Source organism: Aquila chrysaetos, chromosome 5 (genome assembly GCF_900496995.4).
Source record: "Aquila chrysaetos chrysaetos chromosome 5, bAquChr1.4, whole genome shotgun sequence".
NCBI lineage: Eukaryota > Metazoa > Chordata > Aves > Accipitriformes > Accipitridae > Aquila > Aquila chrysaetos.
In genome coordinates, this window is record NC_044008.1 from 13,326,482 (window position 1) to 13,351,574 (window position 25,093).

The window sequence follows — 25,093 nt, forward strand, 5'->3', positions numbered from 1 at the left end:
CATATAAGATGCCCAAATGTAAAGGTTTTGAGAATACTTTCTGGAGATCTAGCTAAATGTAGCTTTGGACAGCTTTTTTCCTGTCCAGTAAAGGAGCATAAATACATATTTCATAGTTGGATTTTTCACAAAGTATTTTCCAAAGCTTTGACGTATATTCTTTCACTATTTGAAGAACAGAATGGAGAACCTGAAAGAGTCTCTCTAGCAACTCCGCTTGGCACTGCTTAACAGGATCCCAGGAACACCAGGAAGGAGGAAAATGCCGCATCGTGTTCTCTCTTTGCTAAGTTTTAAAAGCAAAAGTGAGCCAAAGGGAGGCTAGAAACTGGGGAAAATTCTCCAGGCTCCACATGGGGTTTCATTTAAACACTCTGCTGGGATACTTGCAACTCTGCAGCTAAGACCACAAAAAAAACCCCAAGATCACCTGCGTGACTACCACATCTAGCCTTTGCAGTTCATCATGAAAAGCAATACTTGATAGCTTTTATCTTTTATTATTTAAACCAGATTGTCACACGGCATGTCATATCCATCATTCTGTGCTCACTCTCACACTGAACAGGAGAAAGGAAAATTTGGAACAGGCTCTGTGAATGCTTTAATGTTCTTTCAAAGAAAGCAGGTTTTGTTTGAATCAATCTCAACTGTTCTACCAGTTACTCCACAGGGAAAATATATATGTCTCCTTCTAATAAATTATGTGAATTTATGTGCATAGAAAGTGGAGAAAGTCATTAAAAGGTTTTGAACAGATTTTTTACTAGTTTATATGTCCCATACAAATTACATTTAAATGTCGATTTGGGAAAACAACATCTGCCCAGAGTAAGCTGACATTTTTCCTCTTTTTCCATTTTGTTAATCAACCACTACCTGAGCAATTATTCATTATGAGTAACAACATTTGATATAACACTTCTTTTCCCCAAAGAGTCCCAAAGCAAACTCTGTGTAGTGGGGTCACTTCCACTACTGACCTCAAGTGTATTACTCCAGGTGCTTAAATCACACAGCAGCGAGGAACCTTCGATAAGAAATATGCAGACTAACTAATTTAAAGTCAAAAGGACCTTTATGTGGAATTAATTTGTTTAGATCTTCTGCATAATGTCATCTATATAAACTCAACACTTCTTATAGACAGATTGTCTTGATTTGAAGATATCAGGTAGATCATCCTTAGATCAGGATTCTCAGCTGTATCACTCCTATGCAGGTAGGAAGCATCTTACCTTCTTACCAAAGGCAAGGAAGCATCTTCAATCACACCCACAGAGGAGGAGCACAGCTTTCAGACACACACAGATCTCTTCACCTGCACCGAATCACTAGCTTAATTTCAAAAGAAAGAGAAAATCACTGCAACATTCATGGCACTAAATTGGAGGCTCAGTGTATATATGACGGGATTTTGTTTCTTTGCTGCCTAGATTCTCATCGGAGCAGTAATTGCCATGGGCTCAGCAGACCGAGATGGTCGTCTCCATCCTGGGGATGAGCTGGTGTACGTAGATGGGATTCCAGTGGCCGGCAAAACCCACCGATATGTGATTGATCTTATGCATAACGCTGCCCGAAATGGGCAAGTGAATCTTACTGTGAGGAGAAAGGTGCTACCCACGGGTGAGTGAAGGCTGGGAAAGATGAAAGGAAAAACAGATCTCAATGCTGGCAGCCCAAATAGGTGCTGTTTTAAAAAAATAGAGAAAATTAAAATCAAAGTGAATGTTTCTGTCATTTTGAAGAAAGAACAATTGTAAATATGTGTCCCTTTTTTCTGTGACAAAAACACTACAGCTGAGTGTTGTTTCCTTCAGAAGTGGAAACAATATTGGCAACCCCGGTGTGGTGATCATGAGTGCTCTGGATTTGTTCCATGCTGTCTTGGTCTGTGCTGTCGCTTCTTGTCCACCTTTGGGACAGAACGTTCACCTCAGTTAAAGCTGTTAAAGCTGACTGTGTCAATAAGCAATGAGAGAAAGGCTCAAAGACTGTTAACCGTTTAGGGCAGGAACTCATTTCACTCTTGTATGTGTTAAAAGCCCATTTCTGGTCTCACTGATGTCATTGATGGAATTTTACCCCCCTTGACTGCAACACAAGCTGGCTGAAAACCTTCTGTATGGCACAAGCGGCTCCTAGGAACAGGGCCAGATCCTCGCTTCAAGCAGACACGTTCAGAAAATAAACCTAAGTAAATGAAACCTTTAGACTAGCTCGGTCTCAATTATTGACAAACACTGGAACCTGGAAAAATGTGTGGCAGCATCTATTAAAGCTGTAATGGCAGAATTTGCTGCCGTTCCATTGCAACCTTTGCTTACTCGAGGAAAGAAGTTTATTTAAGAACTTTTAAAACCTTTGTGGTGAGTACACTTCACAGAGGCACCAGAAATGAGCAAAACCACGTTCCCAGCCTGTCCTGTCTTCTGCCTCCCCCTGCCCCAGATCCGCTGTCGTTGCCTGCGCCATTCCCCTTCGCTCCCCTGCCAAAAAGCCGCCCTCCCACTCACCTTCGTCTTCGCAGTCCCCCTCCCACTGCGGCACCGCAGCTCCCTGCCAGCCGCGCTCTCGCGGGACTGACTTTCTTCTGTTACTGACTTCAGACTCCTCCAGCCAGAAAGGTCCCCCTCCGCCCGGCGCGACGCCCCCTCGCAGCTCCCCCACCGCTAGGAAAATGGCCAATAACCAAGGTAATCCGCCGAGTGCTTGCGATTAGCACCTTTGCCGGGTCAGCTGGCTGTACAGACTGCAGGCAAAATTAGCAAGAGGGTTAGCGCAGAGTGGATGCCAGCCTTCGCTGCTGCTTGTTAAATATTAAATAAAAGGGTCTATTAGACGCTCTGGTCTCCTGGCACAGAAAACGAAGCAAGCTGGTAAAACACCTGGAGTTATTCTTGGGCCTTGAGAGTGCCACACCGGGGAGTATAGCGTGTAACTCATTAATGTTTAAGCATTTCAGGAGCTGAACAGGATTTTAATTTGGTGTGTTACAGCATAAGCTTTGTGGAAAAATTTTAAAGCGAGCGACGTTGGGCATGACTGAAAAATGCTATACTAACACGTCAGGCCAATTGATTTCGTGTGGATTTCTCGCTAGTGTGAATGTATACAACAGAGGGATCTGGGGCTTTCCTTACCTGCCTGGTAGCTGATGTACGTATCTTAGCCCTCACCTGGAATCGCCATTGTGCACAGATACTTACCCGGATCTGGAACAGAAAATCACCATTCGCAAGCTCTGGAAAACAATTTGATTAGGAAAACATGGTATTCAGAACAATGCGGATTAAAATGCCATTTTTCCACAGGCAGAAGCGAAATGTAATTTTTCTGATGAATATCTATTGCACAGCTGACAATCGAATAGCCATTTAAACTTTTCCTCCTTTATCTTTCTTTTCCTATACTTAATGGCACTCAGTTGCATTCTTTTATGGCCAAGCCAGCTCTTGGTCATTCTGCAGGGTAAGATAATTTCCTTTCTGTTGCAGCTATACTGACATAAACAATATTCAGCTTTCTGAAACATGACAGCAAGAAAATGAGATCTCTCTTGTCACTGACTATGGCATTTAGTTGCAGATTTGGTTCAATAACTCTTGGAGATTTTCAATTCTAATGTAGGATTATAATAATTGTTTGTTTTTCTTCCTCTTTATTCTCTCTAATCACTTTATTTCATAGTTGCAGAAGGACTGCTAAAGGACACACCTGACTGAGAAAACAACAGCTTGTCCTTGGATGATGTTTATTTTATTAATATATACACACTGAAGGTCTAATTTGCAAGCTCTCTTCCTAGGATGTATGTGTGTACGCGTAAGCTCTTCACATGTTCAGTAGAATGACCCTGCCACTCTCATTGCTCCGAACAGAAAACTTATTACTTACATTCATCTGAAAGTTCTGTATTAAAACTGTCAATAAATGCTGATTTGTGTAAACAACTTAGATCTGCGAGGAATATAAATCTTTTTTCCCATCTGGAAGTGTAACTTTGCTGTTTTCAATTGCCAAAACGCTTGTACTAAAAAAGTGTGTAATCCCGCAAGATTTAACTTGTTCTCTGTTCTTGTTACTATAAAGCAATACTGAAGTGTGGAGGGACTCCATTTTCACTTCTGCCCTTTCGAACTCGCCACACAAGAGCATCTTCAAAACCTTTAAGCGACCACTGCTTCTCTCATGACACCCACAAAAAAACTATTTGTGATTATTTTTCATTGTATAACTGCTCTGTTCCATGAACATCTTTTGAGCATGCTAATCAACTTGTAAGAAGAACATTATTCAGCTAATCCTAATTACTCTATGTTAGCTGCCTGCTTAAAGTCTTTTAATCCAAACACAAATAATTTTATATTGGATTAGACAGTCACATTTTCCTCTTGATGACAGATCAACCGGCAGACAAGGGAATAGTGCTTGCTAATGTTTTTGCAGTCCAGACAGCCTCAGTTTCTTACTTTCCTTTCCTTTCTTGTAGAGAGCTTAGCAGTGAGTGTTCATGCTTGCTTTATCTGATCGCCTTTGAATGTTTTGCATAATTGTGTAGATTCCTGTCTCTCTGCATCTATTACAGCTCCTAGTTTAATATTTGCGGTAGTCTGGGCTATAGACGGTCAACTGTATTCATGTTGCATTAGCAAATGTACTGTAAGTCACAGAGCCACTGAGCAAGTCAGACTGTAATACTGGTGTGATTTATGTTGTAGGAGAGCCGTGCCCAGAGAATGGCAGAAGCCCAGGCTCCGTGTCTACGCACCACAGTTCTCCAAGAAGTGACTACACTACTTATGCTAACAGTAATCACGCTGTCTCTAGTAGCAATGCTACACCCCCCGAGGGCTTCACTTCTCACAGCCTGCAAACCAGTGACGTGGTGATCCACCGCAAGGAGAATGAAGGCTTTGGCTTTGTTATCATCAGTTCCCTGAACAGGCCCGAATCTGGGTCCACAATAAGTAAGTACATCACATTTTTCAGCTTATATTTTTCCAAGTTTGGCCCAAATAAAAAAAAATAATTAATTAAAACCTAACATCTGCTAACTAGTCACTGCAGAGATTAAAACTGAAGAGACAGTCAAGGTTGCTTCCAGGGGCACCGTTTGTTTGTCTGTTGTGTGTTGGACAAAACCAAAGGTTATTCTGGCCTCTGAGGCTCTGTGCTTCACACACTCATTTGGCTGTCAGACGATTCACCCACAAAGTAGATTTTCTCTGTTCCTATATCCCAAAGAGACACCCTGCAGGTAAGCAATAGGGTTATGTGAATAAATGATTCCCACACACACAACTGAATTATACTTTTTTTTTTTTTTTTTTTTGATCAAGATGAAGTTCAGGAAGTTGAAATAAAAGCTTAGATCACAGCAAACCTTATGACAGCAGCTGTCTAGATAGGGCACTGCAGCAGCAACTGGAAAATGAGAAAACTGGTTAGACACAGGTGTAGAGAGGTTGATTTTTTAACTGGCTGGAGTAAAGATAGTATAAAAGTTACAACCCAGTACACGGAGATGATGTATATAGTGGCAGGATCTGCCCTTAATAATTATAGCTCACTTTCTGTCCAGAAAACTAATATTTGCTGGGGCTCAACTTTATTGCTTTATATAGGCATCTGGTGCCATTTGAGATGTCCTGGGTACATCTAAGGAGTGGTCAGACAAATGTGACATGGGACCTGCAGAAGACTCACACCCTTTGGTAGTGGCAGCTGCTACTAACACCAACATTTGGGTGTTTCAAATGGCATTTAACCAACTGAGAGCTGAGCCCATTGGAAGGAGGAACCATAAAAGGCTTTTTGTTGAGAGACATCCACATCTCCCACCAAATCCGTCTGAAATTGTGAATACTAATCACTGCTGAAAAACCAAGACAAGTGAAAACATTTATCATTTTGCAAGTTGCAGCCTAGTGCAGTCCTTTCCCTGCATTCAAAACATGGTTTGAACGAACTGTTCTTTTGCCCAAAAGTGGTTCCTGAGGAAATAAAATCACAATTTCAACTCTTAGGGCCAAACTTCTAAATTCATAACAGAAAAGCAACTAAGAAAGTACTGGGAAAGCCATATCTCACAATAGCAAATGATTTCAGAAAACTTCTTTTCAGTATTTCATGATCATGCAGTTAATAAAAGAGTTGCTTTTCATATTACCTCAGCTGAATTTTAAAATTCCATGATTGCCAGAATTAATATTGTAACAAAACCGTGGATAATTAGCCTCTTGGGGCTCTAGTTTTCATTTTATTGAATATAATAGCCAACTGGAAGTTCTTTGCAGAAGATCAGACAGGAAAAAAAAAATCCATAGAGGACATTGAGATACATACATATTAATCACTTAAGTCCGTCATGAATTTTTCAATAAAATTATTTCACAGATAGGGTTTGTGGTTGGGGGAGATGGAGAGGGAAAGAGGAGAGGAAGAGAAAGAGAAAATGCCCAAGCAACCAAAAGTTCTGTGACTGGAGTATTCTGCTGAAGAGACTAGACCCAGGTTCAAGACTCTGCTTTGCCTCCTACCCTCCAACAGGTCCTTGTGGTACTTTTCTTTCTCCCTGAGCAACTACAGGTAGCCACTGTTGAACCTCAGCTGAGCATCTCCAGTAGTAAAGGAAAATGGCAGTCTGTTGTGGAAGTGAAATGTGAATTTATTCAAATAATAACTGCATTGAAATTCAGTGATCCCAAAGAGTACCCAAATCCTAAGTTTAGGAGAACAGCAATGAACCAAAAAATGACATTTGCTGCAGACAGTGACAGAACAGAGGAGAAAATAGGCTTTATATGTGAATTCTGTTCCAAAACTGTAGCAGAAAAAATAAGCTGAAAATGACATAATCTGTCATCAGTAATAAAAACAGTCTAAAAATCATTGACTATTTGTAGTTTAAGGGAGGTTCATTTTCTTTACTTAATAATTATTTGGGTGAAGTAATTTGAGCTGTATTAACAGGAGCATAGCCAGTAGATTGAGGGGGACTTATTATCCCCCTTTACTCAGTACTCAGTAGGACCTGCCTAGAATACAGCATCCATGTTTTGGGCCCTTTGGTAGAAGACAGAACAGAAAAACTTCAGCAGCAGCCACTAAGACTTCCTGAGGTCCCTTCCAGCTTGAAATAACCTGAAATCCTTTGATTAAAATGCACAATCGGGGTAGAGAGCGTATTAACAGTAGGAAAGTATCAACCGGATATAGGAGGTGTAATGTCCAAAATATAGCTTACCTCAGTATCTGCATGGCACCATGTCAAGCACCTTGGTAGTCACTTCTCATAGCAGTAGTATGTTGATTTGGTGAAATGTTGTACTATAGTTCCAGTGTTTCTGGTTTCGGAGCCAGTGCGCTTGTTGCCAGCTCATGTATCCACATGTAGCACAGACTGATGCTGTGCAGACATACCCTAAACATATGCAGTTAAATGTTAACATTGTAATTGCAAAGGAACTCTGAAAGAATCAAAATGGACAAAATAGGTCAGAAAAGGGAATATCTTGTTGTGCCAGACACTACTAGGAATAACATAGCCTAAGAAGTTGTCTCACTGGGAGCATCCTCAGGGCAAAGTGAAGAAGAGTTCCTTTGATTCAAGAATGTTTATTTTGATAACTATATTCCCTTCTCTACTTTCTTGTAAAAGCAAAAGACTTGAGGACTTGGAACTGTAAGTATCATCATCACTTTTACTCAAGAAGGCAATTAATCGTGCACTGAAAGTATTTTCCTTGTTCTTGAAATCACACTCATAAACTATGTTTTACAATCCAACAAATTACAACAGCTCTTGCTGAGTACAGGAGCGTGAACCTTGTGTCACTAGGTGCTTGTGCTTCAAGCACTCTTAAAATTGAGGTAGTCACTCTAACAGAGTTGCTACTAGGCTCAGAGCTGCAGGTTCATGGGTTTTCTGCTTTGCAGTTGGCCTAAAGCTCAAGGGGTTACACAAAAGCTCACCCTCTGTTTGCCAGGCGACTTAAAACTAGCTCTGGCTGTGAAGCTGTAGGATCACCCCATGAAGTCAGAGTAGCAGTGCTCCAGTTGAGTCTCGTATCCCTTTCCCACCCTCTGATGGGATGTGCACTACGGTGGTCCCATGTAGCCTATTAGGAGTGCTTCGTGTCCCTCTGACCTGGAAAAGAGCCACGAAAGTCTCAGGAGCTCCCAGAATTAAGGCTGTCATTCTTGTTCCAAGAGGCTTAAAGTCTTGGTCAACTTTTTTCTTGATATGCTTTTCAAGGGATTTGTTATTACTGTTGATTTACAGACCTGCCTTTACCTTGCAGAAATTTTCAAAAACCTAAGTGCGTTTTTTTACTCTTCATACAGGCACAGAGTGAGGGCAGACTACAGCCATAATTAGGGAATAGAATATTTTTTCACATTTTGTGATAGGCAGCACTGTAGTAGCTGTCATTTTAATAAATTACTGTTAAGTAGTTTGGAGCCAGCCTTTCGATCTGGATGTAATTTTTACTTACTGGTACTTGCTTAAACATCCAATTCTTGTGGCACATGTCTTTTCCTGCATTCTATAATGGTAGAAATTTTGTCTCCCCTTTGTCAAAGCATTGCTTGGGATGTTCTCTAATCTAGCACAGGGGATTTTCTTGCACCAGACTACAGTTCTGATGTGGGGCAGATCAGAATGACAAGGATTGAACAAAGAGACTTCACAGGGCAAAGCAGGGGCATAGACAAGGTCAGCCACGCTTCAAAATTATATCAGTAAAAGGAGATAAAGTGAATAAATAAAGAACTGTGTTTGAGTGGTACATCCAGAAGCAAGTCATTTTTGCTAGTGGAGAGCACAGAGGATCTTAGAGTGCTAAGAGATTAAAAAAAAAAAAAAAATACACTTGGCCAGGCTGCTGACCTGTTCCTAATGAAAGGATTAACTTCTACTACCCCTAAAACATATTATCATGGTTTCGCCCAGACCCCATCCCAACATTAAAGGTGCTTTGGCTCTTGTCCCTTCTCCAGACAGGCCACCTAAATTTGACCTTACTCTGTGCTTTCTTTTGCTATGCAGGCTACACATAGTTTATCAAAATTTTCTCATCTCCAGTGGGATTTCTTTAGAGGACTCAGGGTCACGGTCCCAGCTGAATGCTTGAAAGCTAACTCTAGTTTTACACTTTTAGTTTGGGGTGGATCTGGACTGACTGAACCTCACAGCTCTGTGGAGGTCTTCCCAGGCAACTGCCTTTGCCCACCAAATTACAAACATCTTTTAGATGCCCTGGTTAAGTGGCAGAGTTAAGTGGCTAAACTGACCAAACTACAACCCATCTCTGAAGTCCTGTCCTGAGGAATATCTTCAAGCTTCCCCCAGTAAAAATACTTGCAGCACATGTGGTTCTGGGAGGAAGGGTTCCTCCTGGGGCTGTGCCCTCCGAGTCCCCAGCATCCTGCAGCAACACATGAGGCTGTGGACGTGCAGCTGTGCCTGAGGTGCCATTGCCTGACACAACAGTACTGTGTCACGTTACAGCTAAAATACTGAAACCGAATTAATTAATCTACCCCTTGCATTACATTTAGGATAATACTCAATTGTGTGTGTCCTCTGTGGTAAAACCCCATTCTTGTGGAGCTTCTTAGGGTATCAAGATAAGTTCACTATCTGCACCCCATGGAAAAGCACTTGCAGCCAGCTGGAAATGGCCAAAAGGAGATTTCTGGATGAATTTGTCCGAGAGCTTTATGAAGTACGCTTGTCCCTGCCTCCTTCATATCTTCCTGCTGCTTTTACTTCATGTGTTTGGGATGCAACTTCCTCTAGGAGAAGAACTTCTGATACCCTGTAAATCTCTTAACATTCTAACTTCTGTAGAAAGAAACCATGTGTTGTAAATAGATCTCGCTAACTGGCAACTCCCAGTGAAATTGGAAAATTGACAATATTTCCATGAATTATACTGTAGCAGGTAATGTCAATTAGCACAGTTATAAAGTGTAAACAAACTGAAAATACAGGCATAATCAATAAATAATTTTTAAAAAATTAAAGGCAGACAACTGTGCATACTTGTTATGATCTTCCTCCTGTTTAGCAAAAGAGTTGTAGATTTAATTTGCCCCTACACTGCATATGCCAATGACTGCTGTATTTTCAAAACATGATAAAACAAAGTCTAATGAAAGAAGTTTCTCTCATTTCTCAAAACATGCAGTCTTAACTAAAAACCGTAAATCCAAGATAAGCCTCTGCTGACTGCAGAAAACAGCGTTCTGAAATAAGTCCCATTCAGCCCCAGAGTTTCTTTGAACTCCTTGCAGTTTAGAGATAAAAAACAGCTTATTGATCTATGACAACTGTGTGCTCTGAGAGAGTTATTTGTGCTGCAATTTCACCCATGCGTCTTCCTGGTGCCTGGGGACACAATTTTCTGTGACCGATCTGCAAATTCTAAAGAAAACAGAGCTTTGGAAATTAGGATGTCTACACCACCTTGGAGATCTTTGGAACAGAGCAGTGAAAACCCACCTGCAGCATGAGTCCCCTGTGGAAGATAGCTGCGACTTGTGGGCAAAGAATCTGGTTTCTCATTTCTACTTAGCTTTGATATTCAGGTTTGAGCTCTTATTCTGCTTCTTCAGCTACAAAACACACTTTCTAAGCTTGTTTAACTGACAGTGTAATTTGGAGCTTAATGAAATTGTTACATGATTCAGTTTTTCAAATCAATATATGCAATTAATAATAGTGAAATAACTTAAAGAAGTGAAAGAGATTTTTAATATCACTGAAAATACGTTACTGCAGTTTGCAGGCATGAAATACTCAGTTGGCTATTTGATATTTTTTGGAGAAGAAAGCATGATCTTGACCACATCAGTCCCCTCTCTAGATGACTTCTGTCTTCCAGCATGTTCCCGAGTAGGTCATTTGGACCTGGTGGTGCTGCTCTTGTGTTCTCAAAGAACAAACTCAGAGAGTTTTCATAGCACAAACCTGGGTAGGGAATCAAGGTTTTTCTAATGATTCTACAGGGCCCATTTTGCTTTCATGAGAGGTCTGAATTAAAGTACCTAAGTTCCATTAATTTTTTCTTAGATCTTCAGATTTCTAAGGTACGTGCACTCCTTCCCACCTAGCTTCTTATGCCTGTGCTATGCAAGTAAATATGCTCCATATCAGCACACAATGGGATGTTTCAACTGATAGGTTCATTAACCTTACAAACAAAAGGGATTATTGTCATCTGCAACTGCAGCATGCCACAGGTTTCTATTTTCCAAATAAGTATCACATAAAATAGCCCATCAATTTCAGGAAAATATTTTATCTTGATTCTAATATTAGCCCTGATAGAAAGTCCACTGTACTCAAGCTTCCCAAATTTTAGATTATTCAGTAACAAAGAAATTACAGATGTTTACATTTAATATATTCTCCCAATTAAAATCTGATATGTTGGAGCCTGCGGGTTGAATGAAAAATCTTGTACCTTTTGAGAATTGAGGATACAATAAGTATTCATGTGATCAGCTGTATAACATTGAAAAGGACAGCTGGCTCAGGAAAGTTCATTTGCTTGGTTTACTATCTATATCCGTTAACATTAGAAAAGATTGCAAGAATTTATCTGCCAGAGGGTTTAATAGATAAAGTAGAGGTTCGATTTTTTTCCCCTTGACTGGTCATTTTTGACATTTAGCTTCTATATAGGGGAAAAACAGGAAAGTTGCTTTCTACCAAAAAACAGTCTCAACAGTTACATCTAGAAGTACTGAATAGATGTAAAAAAAAAAATCTTGATGTAAACCAGAAAAGCATTATTTGTTGATAACATCTTATTAGAATCAGCTATTTCTAGCACATGGGACTCCCAAGTAAGGAGAAATCATTTTAATTTCCAAAAAGCAAGAGGCTGATTAGATATACACAGTGTTAGAAGCAGTATCTATATTTAGCAACAGCCGTGGCTGTTGTGTACAGCTGACCCAAGCATAAGGACCCTCAGGTGTAACACCACAGAATTTACTCTTTCTTTTCTATGACATGAAGGTATGGGAAGGATCTTAATTTGGATGATGGAGAGCAAAAGTGGGTGATTTTATCAAATAAAATATTAATATAGAGAAAATTGTGAATTTGTAGTTATCAGTAAGTTTCTGAAATCAGACCTTATCCACTTTCTAAATGCAAAGATTTCTTTTACATCATGTTGTCTCTTAATTTTTTAATTTAAATTCTCTTTTGATAATGAGCTTAGAGCTGATCATTGCACAGTTAACTCCCTTCTGGGAAAACATCAGCTGCTAAGTGCCAGCACTGGGTCAGTTTCTGTTCCTGACACAAATGCTGTAAATATCTGAGGGAGCTTTAGGGGGAGACATTGATGGCTTCAAACATCTTAGAAGCTCTGGTGCTCTCAGGATTCAAATCTTCCTGAAGTCACAAATTTTTTAAAAAAACATACTGCAGAAAAGTTAGATCCCATCATAAGATCTGTTGTTAGGAAATGCTTCTGTGCCATTGCTGTTCTCTGCTAGATTTTTGGGGGATCTAGGATTATGACTTCTGCCTTGGAAGGATTTATTTTTTCTTAAGGTAGATATCCATATATATATCACTCTTGAGTATCACATTTTGGATGACTTGATAGTATTAGAGAAAAAAAATCTTATATGTCTATTTTGAAGGATTGTGTGTTTTATATAAATATAAACTGTTTCTCACTACTTTCCCATATATTCAACAGTTTAAAAAATCTGTATAAATCCCTGCTTACCATACTATTTTTCCCTTGCAGCCTCATCCATTGTGTAGTCTGAGAGAATTAAGAAATGAATTGTCCTGCAAAGGGGCAGCTTGTTTTCTGTGCTCACTCTTAATGTGAATAGTGAGATTCTTGAAGAAAAAGCCACAAATCCAAGTGTTTCTGTATAGCCTGCTAATATTAAATGCTGCTCAGGTAACTCAGTGTTTTGAAATAAGTGGATCAAATTCTCTGCAGAGTCTAATCCAGGCACGTGCTGCCACTGTTCAAAATGTACATGTTTGGAGAACAGCTTGTGGTGAAATTTTAAAAGAGGTGTGAATAGATTAGCAAACATTTTTAAGGGCGAGTGGAATTATTTACCACCAGTCAAGTGATCTGGGACTTCCTTTAAAAGGTTACATTAATAAATACTCTGCTTAGATAAAAATAAAGCACTGAAGATGCAATTTAAGAAAAAAGATGATGTGTTGACAAAGCCCTAATTAAATGCCAAACATGGAAGGTTTTTTCCCAAGAAGAGACCTGTGATGCTGGGAGAGACCAAAGAGCCCCGCAGCCCCGCGCTGTCCCTGGCCATGACCCGTGGCAGAGAGGACAGCACGTACAGCAGACGGGGACCTTCCCCAGGCATCTCCTCAGCTTTCACAACTGGGACTTTCTGATTTAATCAGCAGTGGCTCCACCCCTGTGAATTTGTCTAATCCCTTTTTTGAATCCTTTCATTCTTCTGGCCCTCCAGAAGGTTGCCCCACCTTCTCTTCTCCAAGCTGCATATAGCGAGTTCATGGACTGACTGCTCCTTTGAGCAGAGGCTGTCTTCTGCTTCTCACTGCCATGTTGTCTTTGTCTGAATCTTTGCTAGTTTAGTGCTATGATTTTTGAGATGAGGGTACTGAAACTATCAGCAATATTCAGACTTTAGGTGCACAGTAGTAACTAGCAATAGTTTGTTTCATTTGCTATTCTTTTTCTAACTCTTAAAATTCTATTTACTGTTTTACTCAGTTTATGTTTTTAGAGAAGTAGGCACACTTATTTCAAGATCTCTTGAGTGGTAATAATTAATTTAGGGCTCATCTCTGCTTAAGCTCAGACAGGGTTATTTTTTTCCCATGTGCATCATCTTGCGTTTCTTTTCGTGAGATCTTGTCTGCCACTTCAGTCAACCCACTCAGTACTGACAGTTTCACAGCTCTTCCATGCCTGTTTTAGATGTGACCATTGTGAATGATAAAAATTCTCCATTTTTGGAATTTCACAGTTCATTTCTACCTTTGTTCCTTAGCTTTTACGTAATTAATCCCCTATGAGAGTAGCTCCTTCTTATCGCTTCATAGTAAGTATTTCAGACCAAAGGCTCTTAAAAATTAAAAGTTTTCTAACATATTCTAACATGTGCATATTTTCATGAACAACCTGCACGTCAGATAACCTGCATCCCTTAGAAGCACCCATGCTTGTAAATAAATCCTTAAATAAATCCTCCCCTCCCAGGGCAGCAGCAGGGACCATGGTGGCCAGGATATTGTGGCTTAGGAGGAGACTCAGGCATAGCTCCACTGGGGAGACCAAGCAGAGATGAGAAACACCTTGGGATATTACTGGGAGAGAAGGAGCCAGGAGACAAACTTCTCCTCATACTATCTGGAAATGCACAGAAACCAGCTTCTGCTGAATGGCTGTGAGTTCATTAGCAATTCACTGGATTTGCCCATAAAACCCTGTTATAGCATACTGGTGGTCTCCTTTGCAGAATCTGATAGAGATTCAGGTTCCTTCTGCAAAAGCTTTCTACACCCCACCCTGCAGCAGGATCATATGACAACACATTGCACCAGTACAACCTCCGAAGAGGAGCATTTAATCCTCAAAAACCAAAGTGCAGTAGAAAAGGTACCCTGACAGACACAAGCTTTGTTCTGAAGGTCGCCCACTTTTGATCATTTCATGGCACAGCAGCATGAAGGGAGTGCAGCGATACCAAAACATTTAGAGTAGATAGATACCTTTATCAGGAAGGTAAATGCCATTAGGCTTAAGAGGAAGAAAAAATGAATACGAAGTTCCTCCTCTTTCTCCCTCCCTTCCCTTTTCTCAGGATCTGGAGCAGAATCGGACACCTGCTCTATTCACTTGTCAGGTGCAAGAAATCCAACAAAAATTATTCTGGCAGATTAATAGGATTTCTCACCCACCCCCCTCACTACTGAAATGATGTCTTAATTATTTAGACTAGCAAAAACATCTTCTTTAGGGTTAGAAATGGCAAGCATGGGAATTTTAACTATGGCATCTTGGCCATCATACTTTCCCTTCTTTCTTCCTACTAAATTTCTTGCTCTTTCATATAAGACAGTCTCATTTTCAGATATCTACTGATGTGTGGTACAGGCATGGTAACTTCAGACAGATCATTTATTACATGTACCAGAGACAGGCACGTTTTAGTCTTAGCTTAAATGATTCTTGGTGATGTTTTAAGAATTGATTTGATGCAAAAGGCTTTGTGTGGATGTAAACTGTTTCAGTTTCAAGTTACTCTTTTACGGGTTTACTTACTGATATGCATGCATGGCAGTTATACATCTGCATCAAGGACAAAATAAATGCAAGTTTTGTACAAAGTGTAGCTGTTCGTATTTAGTATATAAAGGTTTAGACATTGTAACATAAATTAGGTGCTTATTTCCTAAGCAGCAAGACATTTCTGAAGTACACTAGTTGTGTCCATATTACTAAAGCCATCATTTAATTTATATTCTTGCTTGAACTGTAGTGGTGAAGAAGCATGCAGTCTGATTATGGCTTGCACTTCAAAGTACCCACTTATATTTATAGTTCTCAGAAAATTAATTTTTAACACTGTAACAACACTTGTATCCATACTAGAAACAAAAGTCACTTTGAGGTATGTGTATTGTGACTTTGCATGAGATGTGCAATCTGTGTTTGTCACCATCACCTTCAGGGAATGTTTATCAGAGGCCTGAGAAATTTGTTCTGCAGTGATGGAGTATTCTGAACACATCTCCTGTTAGAGCTTTGTTTTATATGAGCATTAATAGCCTAGATATTTCCCCAAGAAAGTTTGATTAATCTTTTCTTTCACCTTTTCCAAGTTCTCTTTAGATATTAGAATTTTAAGGATATAATATTAAAAAAAAAAAAAAAAAAGAAACACAACTGGGTTTAAACACCAGTTGCAGGTGGATAGTGAGGGAGAGCAGCTTTGTGCTAAGTTTGCCAAGACTGAAGTGTGGGATTGCTGAGGGATACTCAGACACCATTAGGATATTATTATAATATATAGTCAAATTTAATTGTGATAAGCATATTTATGAGTAGTAGAGAGAAAGAAAAATAGCATGCTCTTTGGGGAGCCTAGATAGAGAGAAAAGAAGAGTCAGCTATAGTGTATGCATTTAGTTAAAAAACAGAGGAGAATAGGGAAGAAACACTGGGAGGAAGATCAAGAGTAATATTTAGAAAATTCAGTGGAAAATGAGGGAAAAGACAGAACAAGAGAATGGATGGAGTGCACAGAAAGGTGGAGAACCACAGAGAAGAGCAAATGGAGAAGCAGAGTTGATCTGTAATGTTTTGAAAATGGGGGCGGGTGTCTATTTGATGTAGTAAATGTGTCTATACACTCATAATTAACTGTAAATTCATGCTGGCATGTATCTAATTAGAAAGCTGCACATCTCAATAAATCTTTAGTATGATTTCTATTTATCAATTAACATATTTGAATGGAGGAGGAGAACAATTTAGTGAACCCTGAGCATTTTCAGTAATAACATCTATTTGTATATAAAATAAATCATGTTTGTAGTGCCCCTATTGCAACATACAAATAAAGAAATCCTGTAAACTAGGAAGTAGGAGGCAGTTTATGACTACTACTTATTGTGCAAATTTATCCCCTTCACTGTTTTAAAGCCTTATTGTTCTCTTGATGTGTTTATTACCTTGTTACGTGCCAGGTTTGCAAACCAGCTGAACCGTAAATTGATTTTGGACTTCATATGTGTATGCCATGTATATACGCACATCTGGATTCTAAATCTTTAGTGAAATCTGTACTGTGTTAATGCAAATGACGTTGTATAAGAATTTATATTCTTACATGTTTATACACAAGCTGGTTTTTAATTCATATAGAACTTTCTTCCAAATGAACTAATCTTCTTCTGCTTGTGAACATCACCACTTGTTTCAGCCTATGTTAACTGTGACAATTGTTCCTTGTCTAGCTGTACCCCATAAAATAGGGCGGATAATTGATGGAAGTCCTGCGGATCGCTGTGCAAAACTTAAAGTTGGAGACCGGATCTTAGCTGTGAATGGCCAGTCTATTATTAACATGCCTCATGCAGATATTGTGAAGCTAATTAAAGACGCAGGGCTCAGTGTAACTCTTCGCATCATTCCTCAGGAGGGTAAGTCAATGGCCCTTAAAAACAGGAAGAAAATTTTAAGTGGCCTGCAATTAGCTTGAATTATGTCACTGCTTGAAAGAACATCTTTTGTTTCCCCTTCTCGGCTATAATGTACAGCACACCAAAATTACAGCCTTACAACCAGCTCGAATAATATCTTAATTCCTGAAGAGGTTTCTAGTTATGAAAGGGGTATTTAAAGCAAATCTGGAGAAACCTGAGAGAGAGCTGAGTACCGGAGAGTCAGTGTTAATGACTTTTGGAAGAATTTGGAAGAGCACCCTACAAGAGAGTTTTGAGATTGTTCCCTTATATCCTGCTGTAAACCAAACCGAAGTTTGGCAAAGTGACTCACAAGACACTGCACTGGTTGTCACCAGGCATGTTCAGCCACCTCTGACAAAAAGTGATGTATAAGAAGAGCTCAGATTTGATAGTTTCCTCCACGTATATCACTATAAATGCACAAGGCAAGAAAGAACTGAACCCTAAATTGTCTCGTCTGTAGGGTGAGGATAAGGGGACAGACTCATTATTCTGGTCATTACTCCACAGCTAATCAGTGAAGATCTTTTTTGATGTTGGTTTCATGGAGTTTGGGGTTGATTTCAGGGCTTTTTTTAGTTTAGGCATGTGCCGTACTGGTGTATGAATTGTACTGTATTAATGAGACTGTGGCTTTATATCTCAGCAACAAATACCATTAGAGCTAGGAATGTCACACAGCAAGTAACATAATTGCTTAATTATCCATGCTCCAGTTAGATGACCTTCACCTTCTGCTGCTGCATCCAGCAATGGGACAAGGAAATGGTCTGACACTGGCCATGGACTGCAGCTGGGGGAACTTAGCTACTTTGTTAAATGAATGCAGTGAAAGGAAAAACCACAGACATACACAGGTTCAGAATTCAGACCAAAGAGCTGCTGTATAATCACTGGAGGTCAGTTTTTCAAACATCTACAAACAAGTGTGATGCTGCGTGTAGTCCGTGCAGCTTATTTAGGCCTCCCTGGTATCCAGATTAATTCATATTAGCAAATGGCTAGTAGTTCAGTGTTAGGGGTGGATACCTTAAATTAGAAAGCAAGGAGAGGTGCATCTGAGATGCAGTGCTACGAGATGTTCTCAGGTGCTAGTGGTGAGAAATGATTTGTGCCCAAGGCATGGCTTCCCTGTGTGACTGTGTGACACTGGACACTTCATTTGCCTTCTGATGAATTAGCTTCCCGGCTTACAAAATTAGGAAAAAAATCTAATACTTCTGTAATGTACTTTCAGGTGAAAAATACCATATAAATGCAAAGCAGTTTTAGAAGCAGCTTATGATTTGACTAGTTCATCCATAGTTATAAGAGTAATGTAGAAATGAGGGACAACATTCCCAATCTTCCTGTCTGAAACTTTGCTATACAAAAGAGAGTCACAGATGCAAAATGGGTGATTAAAGCCTTAAGCACAGTAATTACACAGACAAGTATTGCTTATGCCTGCATGAGGAGTGTTTTAAGTGCAAATATACAAGCTTTTTTAACAATTAAGTCTAAATTGAAAAGATTTTTAATAAAGTAGCCAAAATTTTTAGAATAATTATGAGCATGAATTAAGTAGAGAGCCATTAGAAATATGCAGTCATAGGGGACAAACTTACATGTTAAAAAAATAAAAAATAAAATCATTCAAAATACAAACTAGATTCAAATATAAAACTAGGCAAGATCTGGATCATGCATAGTTATTGCTGTTAGGGATGCTCAGCCATATGCATGTCCATTCTGGATACTTTGCACCATGCCACACTGGCCTCACTGATTCTGTTGCAAGCAGGAATAAAAAAATATAACATGTACCTTTGCTGTTGATAGTGCATGAGCAATTACTTCTGCAGTGCTCTCTCCTCTTGTGGGTGGAGTCTCTCTCATTTACACTTCTTAACAGGTAAGTGATGAGCAGCATAACTGTGCCAGTGTGTCAGGAGAAATATATTCAATGTGAGCTCAGTGCCGAATGTGTCTTCCCCCAAGTGCAGTGGGAAGCCTGAAGGAAGATTGGCATCCTTTATTTGTAACAAGGTCACAGGGCCAAATTTCCTACCCCAGCCTCTTTGTCTTTTTGAATTTTATGTTGTTTGGAAAGAAGGATTCTGGTTTTCTGCAGTGTTACTATGTGAAACCCTGGTCATTTGGCACAATACAGTGAAATAAAACATGGGTTTAGCTGGTTAGTCAGAATTTATTGAGATTGGGTTTACTGTGCACAGTTCCCAAAGATTTAAAAAAGATAGGAAATGCTTGTTGATCTCAAAGACAGCAGGAGCTAACACAAGCACCCCAGTGCTTTAGCTTTTGTGACAACAGTCTGTCATCCCATAACAGTGGTGAAAGCAATAAAATTGTTCATTCTCTCAAAATGAAAAGTATTTCGAATATCTAGAAGCTTTGCTAAGGCACATGGAGGACAGGGAGGTGATTCGAGACAGCCAGCATGGCTTCACCAAGGGCAAGTCCTGCCCGACCAACCTAGTGACCTTCTCTGATGGAGTGACTACGTCAGTGGACAAGGGAAGAACTACGGATGTCATCTGTCTGGACTTCTGTAAGGCCTTTGACACGGTCCCCCACAACATCCTTCTCTCTGAACTGGAGAGATATGGATTTGATGGATGGACTGTTCAGGGGATGAGAAAATGGTTGGATGGTCTTATCCAGAGGGTAGTGGTCAATGGCTCAATGTCCAGATGGAGATCAGTGTCCTCAGGGGTCTGTACTGGGACCAGCACTGTTTAATATCTTCATCAATGACATAGACGGTGGGATCGAGTGCATCCACAGCAAGTTTGCCGACAACACTAAGCTGAGTAGTGCGGTTGACACCCCTGAGGGAGAGGATGCCATCCAGAGGGACTTGGACGACGTCAAGAAGTGGGCCCATGTGAAGGTCATGAGGTTCGACAAGGCCAAGTGCAAGGTCCTGCACCTGGGTCGGGGCAACCCCCAGTATCAATACAGGGTGGGGGATGAAGGGATTGAGAGTAACCCTGCCAAGAAGGACTTGGGGGGTACTGGTGGATGAAAAGCAACGTGCACTCGCAGCCCAGAAGACCAACTATATCCTGGGCTGCATTAGAAGAAGCATGGCCAGCAGGTCGAGGGAGGTGATTCTCCCCCTCTACTCCGCTCTGGTGAGACCCCTCTTGGGGTACTGCGTCCAGCTCTGTGGCCCCCAACACAAGAAGAACATGGACCTGTTGGAGCGGGTCCAGAGGAGGGCCACAAAAATGATCAGGGCGCCGGAGCACCTCTCCTGTGAAGACAGTCTGAGAGAGTTGGGGTTGTTCAGCCTCGAGAAGAGAAGGCTCTGGGGAGACCTTGTTGAGGCCTTGCAGTACTTAAAGGCAGCTTACAAGAAAGATGGGGACAAATCTTTTAGCAGGGCCTATTGCAACAGGACAAGGGGTAACAGTTTTAAACTGAAAGAGGGTACATTTAGACTAGATATGAGAGGGTAGATTCAGACTAGATACAAGGAAGACATTTTTTACAATGAGGGTGGTGAAACACTGGAACAGGTTGCCCAGAGAGGTGGTAGATGCCCCAGCCCTGGAAACATTCACAGTCTGGCTGGACCGGGCTCTGAGCAACCTGATGTAGTTGAAGATGTCCCTGCTCATTGCAGGGGAGTTGGACTAGATGACCTTTAAAGGTCCTTTCCAACCCAAACTATTCTACAAATCTGTGATTCTATGATCAGTATTTCTAGGCTTTAAAAGAAAACATGAAACACTGAAGCAATTTGCCTTGTTCAGTTGGGTTTTAAGTAACGGAGGTGTCAACTGGAGTTATAGAAGTGACCAAGATCTCAGATTCCCACGGACTATCAAAAGGATACCATTAGGTTCAGATGTCTTAAAAATCTAATTATAACCCCAGAGCGTAAAAGTGACAAAGCATAAATTTTCAGAGGTAGTGTGTGACCAAAAATTATTATTGTCTACCTTTGCCCTTTAATAAACGCCGCGCTGCGACAGGCCTTTAATCTCCAGCTTCCCATTACGCAGAGCTGAACAGCCCAGCCTCGGCCCCCAGCTCGGAGAAGCAGAGCCCCATGGCCCAGCAGCACAGCCCCATGGCCCAGCAGAGTCCCCTGGCGCAGCAGAGCCCCGTCGCCCAGCACAGCCCCGTTGCCCAGCCACCGCCTCCCCAGCCCCTCCAGCTGCAGGGGCACGAAAACAGGTAAGAGTGGTTCTTCCAGCCTCTGCCTCCTGTGAGGACCACGGGACACCCTTGTGCTGGGTCTTCATGCTGTTTCTAAGTGGCTGTGAGCCATCGCTCGTGGTGCTCTGACAAGCCACGGTCCCGTGACTGCATTCGCAGAGCAGGAGTTGTGCATGCCAGAACGGTCTGTAAGTCTTGTTCAGGTATGAAACAAGTTATTATGAACAAGGGTCTAGCCCACCTTCCTCAAACGTCCATCAGGATCATATGTTTGCCAAGGAACTAAACACTGCAGTATTCCTTGCTAATAATTTCATTGCTAACATACTATCTGATATCACTACAACTTACAAAATACGGGTATATCAGTATCTGATCATGAGGTGGCCTTTTTTTTTTCATTATCGGACATGTGGTTTGTGTGGGGTTTTTGTCCGTTAGACTTCTGCAGTCAGGGATATATTTTTATAACAGGTTTTATCTATGGTGTGCCATTTTCCAGCCGATTTCTCGTGTGTAATTTATGCATATGCATTGACAAATTTATCTGTGATGGAAATTAAATTATAGGGGGACAGAAATTTTGTGACCAGCTGTATTAAAAGCTGTATATAAAAAAAGCACACTCAGGCTGTGGGATGATACAACTTTCTGTGATCTCCAATCAACACTATTTAGTCTTTGGATTAATTTTTGGCATGTTAAATGAGGCTGATTACACTGACTGTCTTTATGCTAATCTTCAGTAACCAACATACCTCATCAAGACCCTCTTCCCCAAACAGTAGATGCTGGTTACAGGATTGTAACTTCTTGCTTCTGGAGATACTTGAGTTCAGTTGTGATTTAGACACTATGCCCTCTAAATCTCCTTGCTTAACAGATGTAGCACTTTCATTTGCCCAAAATTATTTTCTCTCAATTACTCACACTTGGCAAATTTCTTTGTGTTATATTTCATTCAGTACTTTTTCCAAAAGTGATCACCTCCTAGAAGACATATGTTTCTGACAAAATCCAATGCAAAGTTTTCACAAAAGTCTCTCTGTGCAGTTATAAGTTAGTATTAAATGTCTGCTGAATTGGGAATTTTCAAAGGGGATCACTAAACTATATTAATTAAAGTTCCAAAAAGAAATTCTGTAATAGTTTTACTGAAAAGCGTAAGCTATAATTGGTCATGTCACCATTTACATATTTAGCAAAGATTACAGTGCCTCCAGCTGTAAATAAAAGCATCATCTTCTGGGATACAACTGTGGTCATATGTTGGGAACCTGCCTAAGGATTCTTATTCCAGAAAAAGGTCCATTATTGCTAGTTCATACAGTATCATTTTTCACTAGATTTTATGTCAGATTGCAGCTTGTTTATATAGCCATGGTCATTGTTTCTGTATCAAAATCAAAATACTGTAAGATATTTAAAACTCTTAGGAGTACTAACTACTATTTTTATTGTCAGTATTAATAAGGCTTAGTATCACAGTAAGCGTGTTTGTTCTCCGTCTTCTTTTTACAGGATCGTGATACTGAGTAAAGAAAGTAACAGGATTGCATGTATATATGCAGGTCTTGCTATAGATGCCACGTACAGGTTTTAAAAGAACATGTGGCAGCAGGCTATTTTCATCTTCTCATAAAAGTCAAAGGGAAATAGTTCTGATATTTTTGTGTCTGGCTAGACATTCAGCTGATTAAAGCTAGTGTGTAGGAAGATTTGCCATAATGATACTATAGCTGTGCTAATAAAGTAATGAAGTTTTGAAACATATCTGAAACATTTTAAAATGTTTAGATTTTTTTGCATTATCTTTTCATACATAAATTAACATGATCAAAACCAATGCTCTCATTGTTTCAGAATGTAATTTTTTTAAATCAGTAAGTCCATTTCAAAATCCCTTTCACAGTCTGTATGTGTCCATGTATCTGCATGTGTACATACATGGCCACTTGGTCAACTGAAAACTTCCAGACCATTATTAAAGCAGAGTTTGAAATGTATATTTCCTGTATAGCAAAAAAAATATAAAACGTGAAATGCCATTATGCACTGATTTCCACGCGGTAAGGGAGCCACTCTTTCCCATTTGAGTAAATTAATTAACTAGTTGCTGTACTACAGAAAGTCACATTTTCTTTGAAATGTTAGGACTCATCTTCCTGTAACCAGTTACCAATTAAAGCGATATTTTACTTATTATTACTTCCTCATTAACCAAATTTGTTCTCCTTTCACCCTGTGTTACTTCTGTGCATAACTACTGATATGACCTGCGATGGGCTTGTAGCCTGATAGTATTATAGGGAGTGTGTAATAATAAAAAACCACACTATATATTAACAGATGTTATATAAAGAATACCTTTCATTAAAAAGATAACAGCTAATACAAAGAATGTATCCTTTTTTAACCTTAAGAACCTCACAATAATCATAGTTTATGTCAATGAAACAGAGGGGTTATAAATGTCTGCACTGATGTTTCATTTACTCTACAGAAATCTTAATTCTGGAAAAAAGCACTTTTTTCTGCATTATTTTGTAGTGAGTATTGTGGGTGTTTTCACATGCAGTTTCGTCTTCCAAGTAGGCAAGATAAGCGGGAATCGAGATGCTTTTCCTGTTCCTGTCCCTTTGAGCCTAATCCTGATCTCACTGATACGAGCTGGAAAATTGCACAGTATGACCTGAGGGAAAATTGCTTATGTCCATGTTTCAAAAGCGCTCACTGTTTTTGGATGCCTCGCCTATTTACACTTGAAAGTTTTGCTTCTCTGTGAAAATTTGTTTTATGCGATTTTGCAGTCAGGCAGTTTGCTTTCACTCCTCAATTTTGCATGTAACGCATATTCTTAATGTGTTGCCACTTTCTGAAACTAAGTCATTTTGCCGTTTTCAGTTATAGGTCAGAAGTAAAAGCCAGGCAGGATGTGAAACCTGATATCCGGCAGCCTCCATTTACAGACTACAGGCAGTCCTCAACGGACTACCGACAGCCTCCACTGGACTACAGGCATCCTCCGGTGATGGATTACCAGCAGCCACCACCTCTGGACTACAGGCAGCCGCCGTTGATAGATTACAGGCAGCATTCACCTGACACCAGGCAGTACCCTCTGTCAGAGTACAGGCAGCCCCAGGTACAAAGGGAAATACTTAGAGCACTCCTAACCAGAAAGCGTTAGGGTCTGTAGGGAGAGACCATGTAAATTGGTAAAAAAGATGACATTATAGAAGAAAAAGGCACCTGTATTGGTTTTACTCTAAGTTACTATTTCTCTGTAGAGCTAATTACTTCAAGACCATTAATATTAATGAACTATGTGATCTGTCGAATAACACTACATTTATAATTGTGTGACTATAATGTTAAATAGATGCTATTTTTAAGGTACTGGAGAGTTAAAATAAAAGCTCTAAAATAAGCTGCCTTTGCATCAGCAGAGGAATTTTTTTATTCCTAGGAACATAATACAGTCATTGAACAGTGGATGTACTTAGGTCAGACTGCATTTCTACAGCATTGTTGAAAATGAAGATTTTTATCTCATCTGAATAAATAAATACATAAATAAATGTGAATCCTGACTGATAAAATTACATTTCTGTTGGTAATAGTCTCGATGAGGAGAAACTAGCTTGTGCAACTAGTTTCTTTGACATCAGGCATGAT

The 25,093-nt window shown here is 40.0% G+C and overlaps 1 protein-coding gene across 17 annotated transcripts in view; it reads left to right on the top strand.

Annotated features, from left to right (window-relative positions):
* The window catches only part of MAGI2 (membrane associated guanylate kinase, WW and PDZ domain containing 2), a 765,356-nt gene that overhangs the window by 696,010 nt on the left and 44,253 nt on the right, over positions 1 to 25,093 (top strand). For 12 of the 17 annotated variants that reach the window (XM_030013670.1, XM_030013669.1, XM_030013655.2 and 9 more), the window contains 6 exons: positions 1,437 to 1,629; positions 2,613 to 2,699; positions 4,725 to 4,973; positions 17,015 to 17,200; positions 21,259 to 21,433; positions 24,320 to 24,560. In XM_030013670.1, the coding sequence (XP_029869530.1) occupies positions 1,437 to 1,629; positions 2,613 to 2,699; positions 4,725 to 4,973; positions 17,015 to 17,200; positions 21,259 to 21,433; positions 24,320 to 24,560 (1,131 nt within the window). The remainder of the gene's footprint in view (positions 1 to 1,436; positions 1,630 to 2,612; positions 2,700 to 4,724; positions 4,974 to 17,014; positions 17,201 to 21,258; positions 21,434 to 24,319; positions 24,561 to 25,093) is intronic. The other 5 variants (XM_030013660.2, XM_030013671.1, XM_030013663.2 and 2 more) reach the window with 1 other exon arrangement.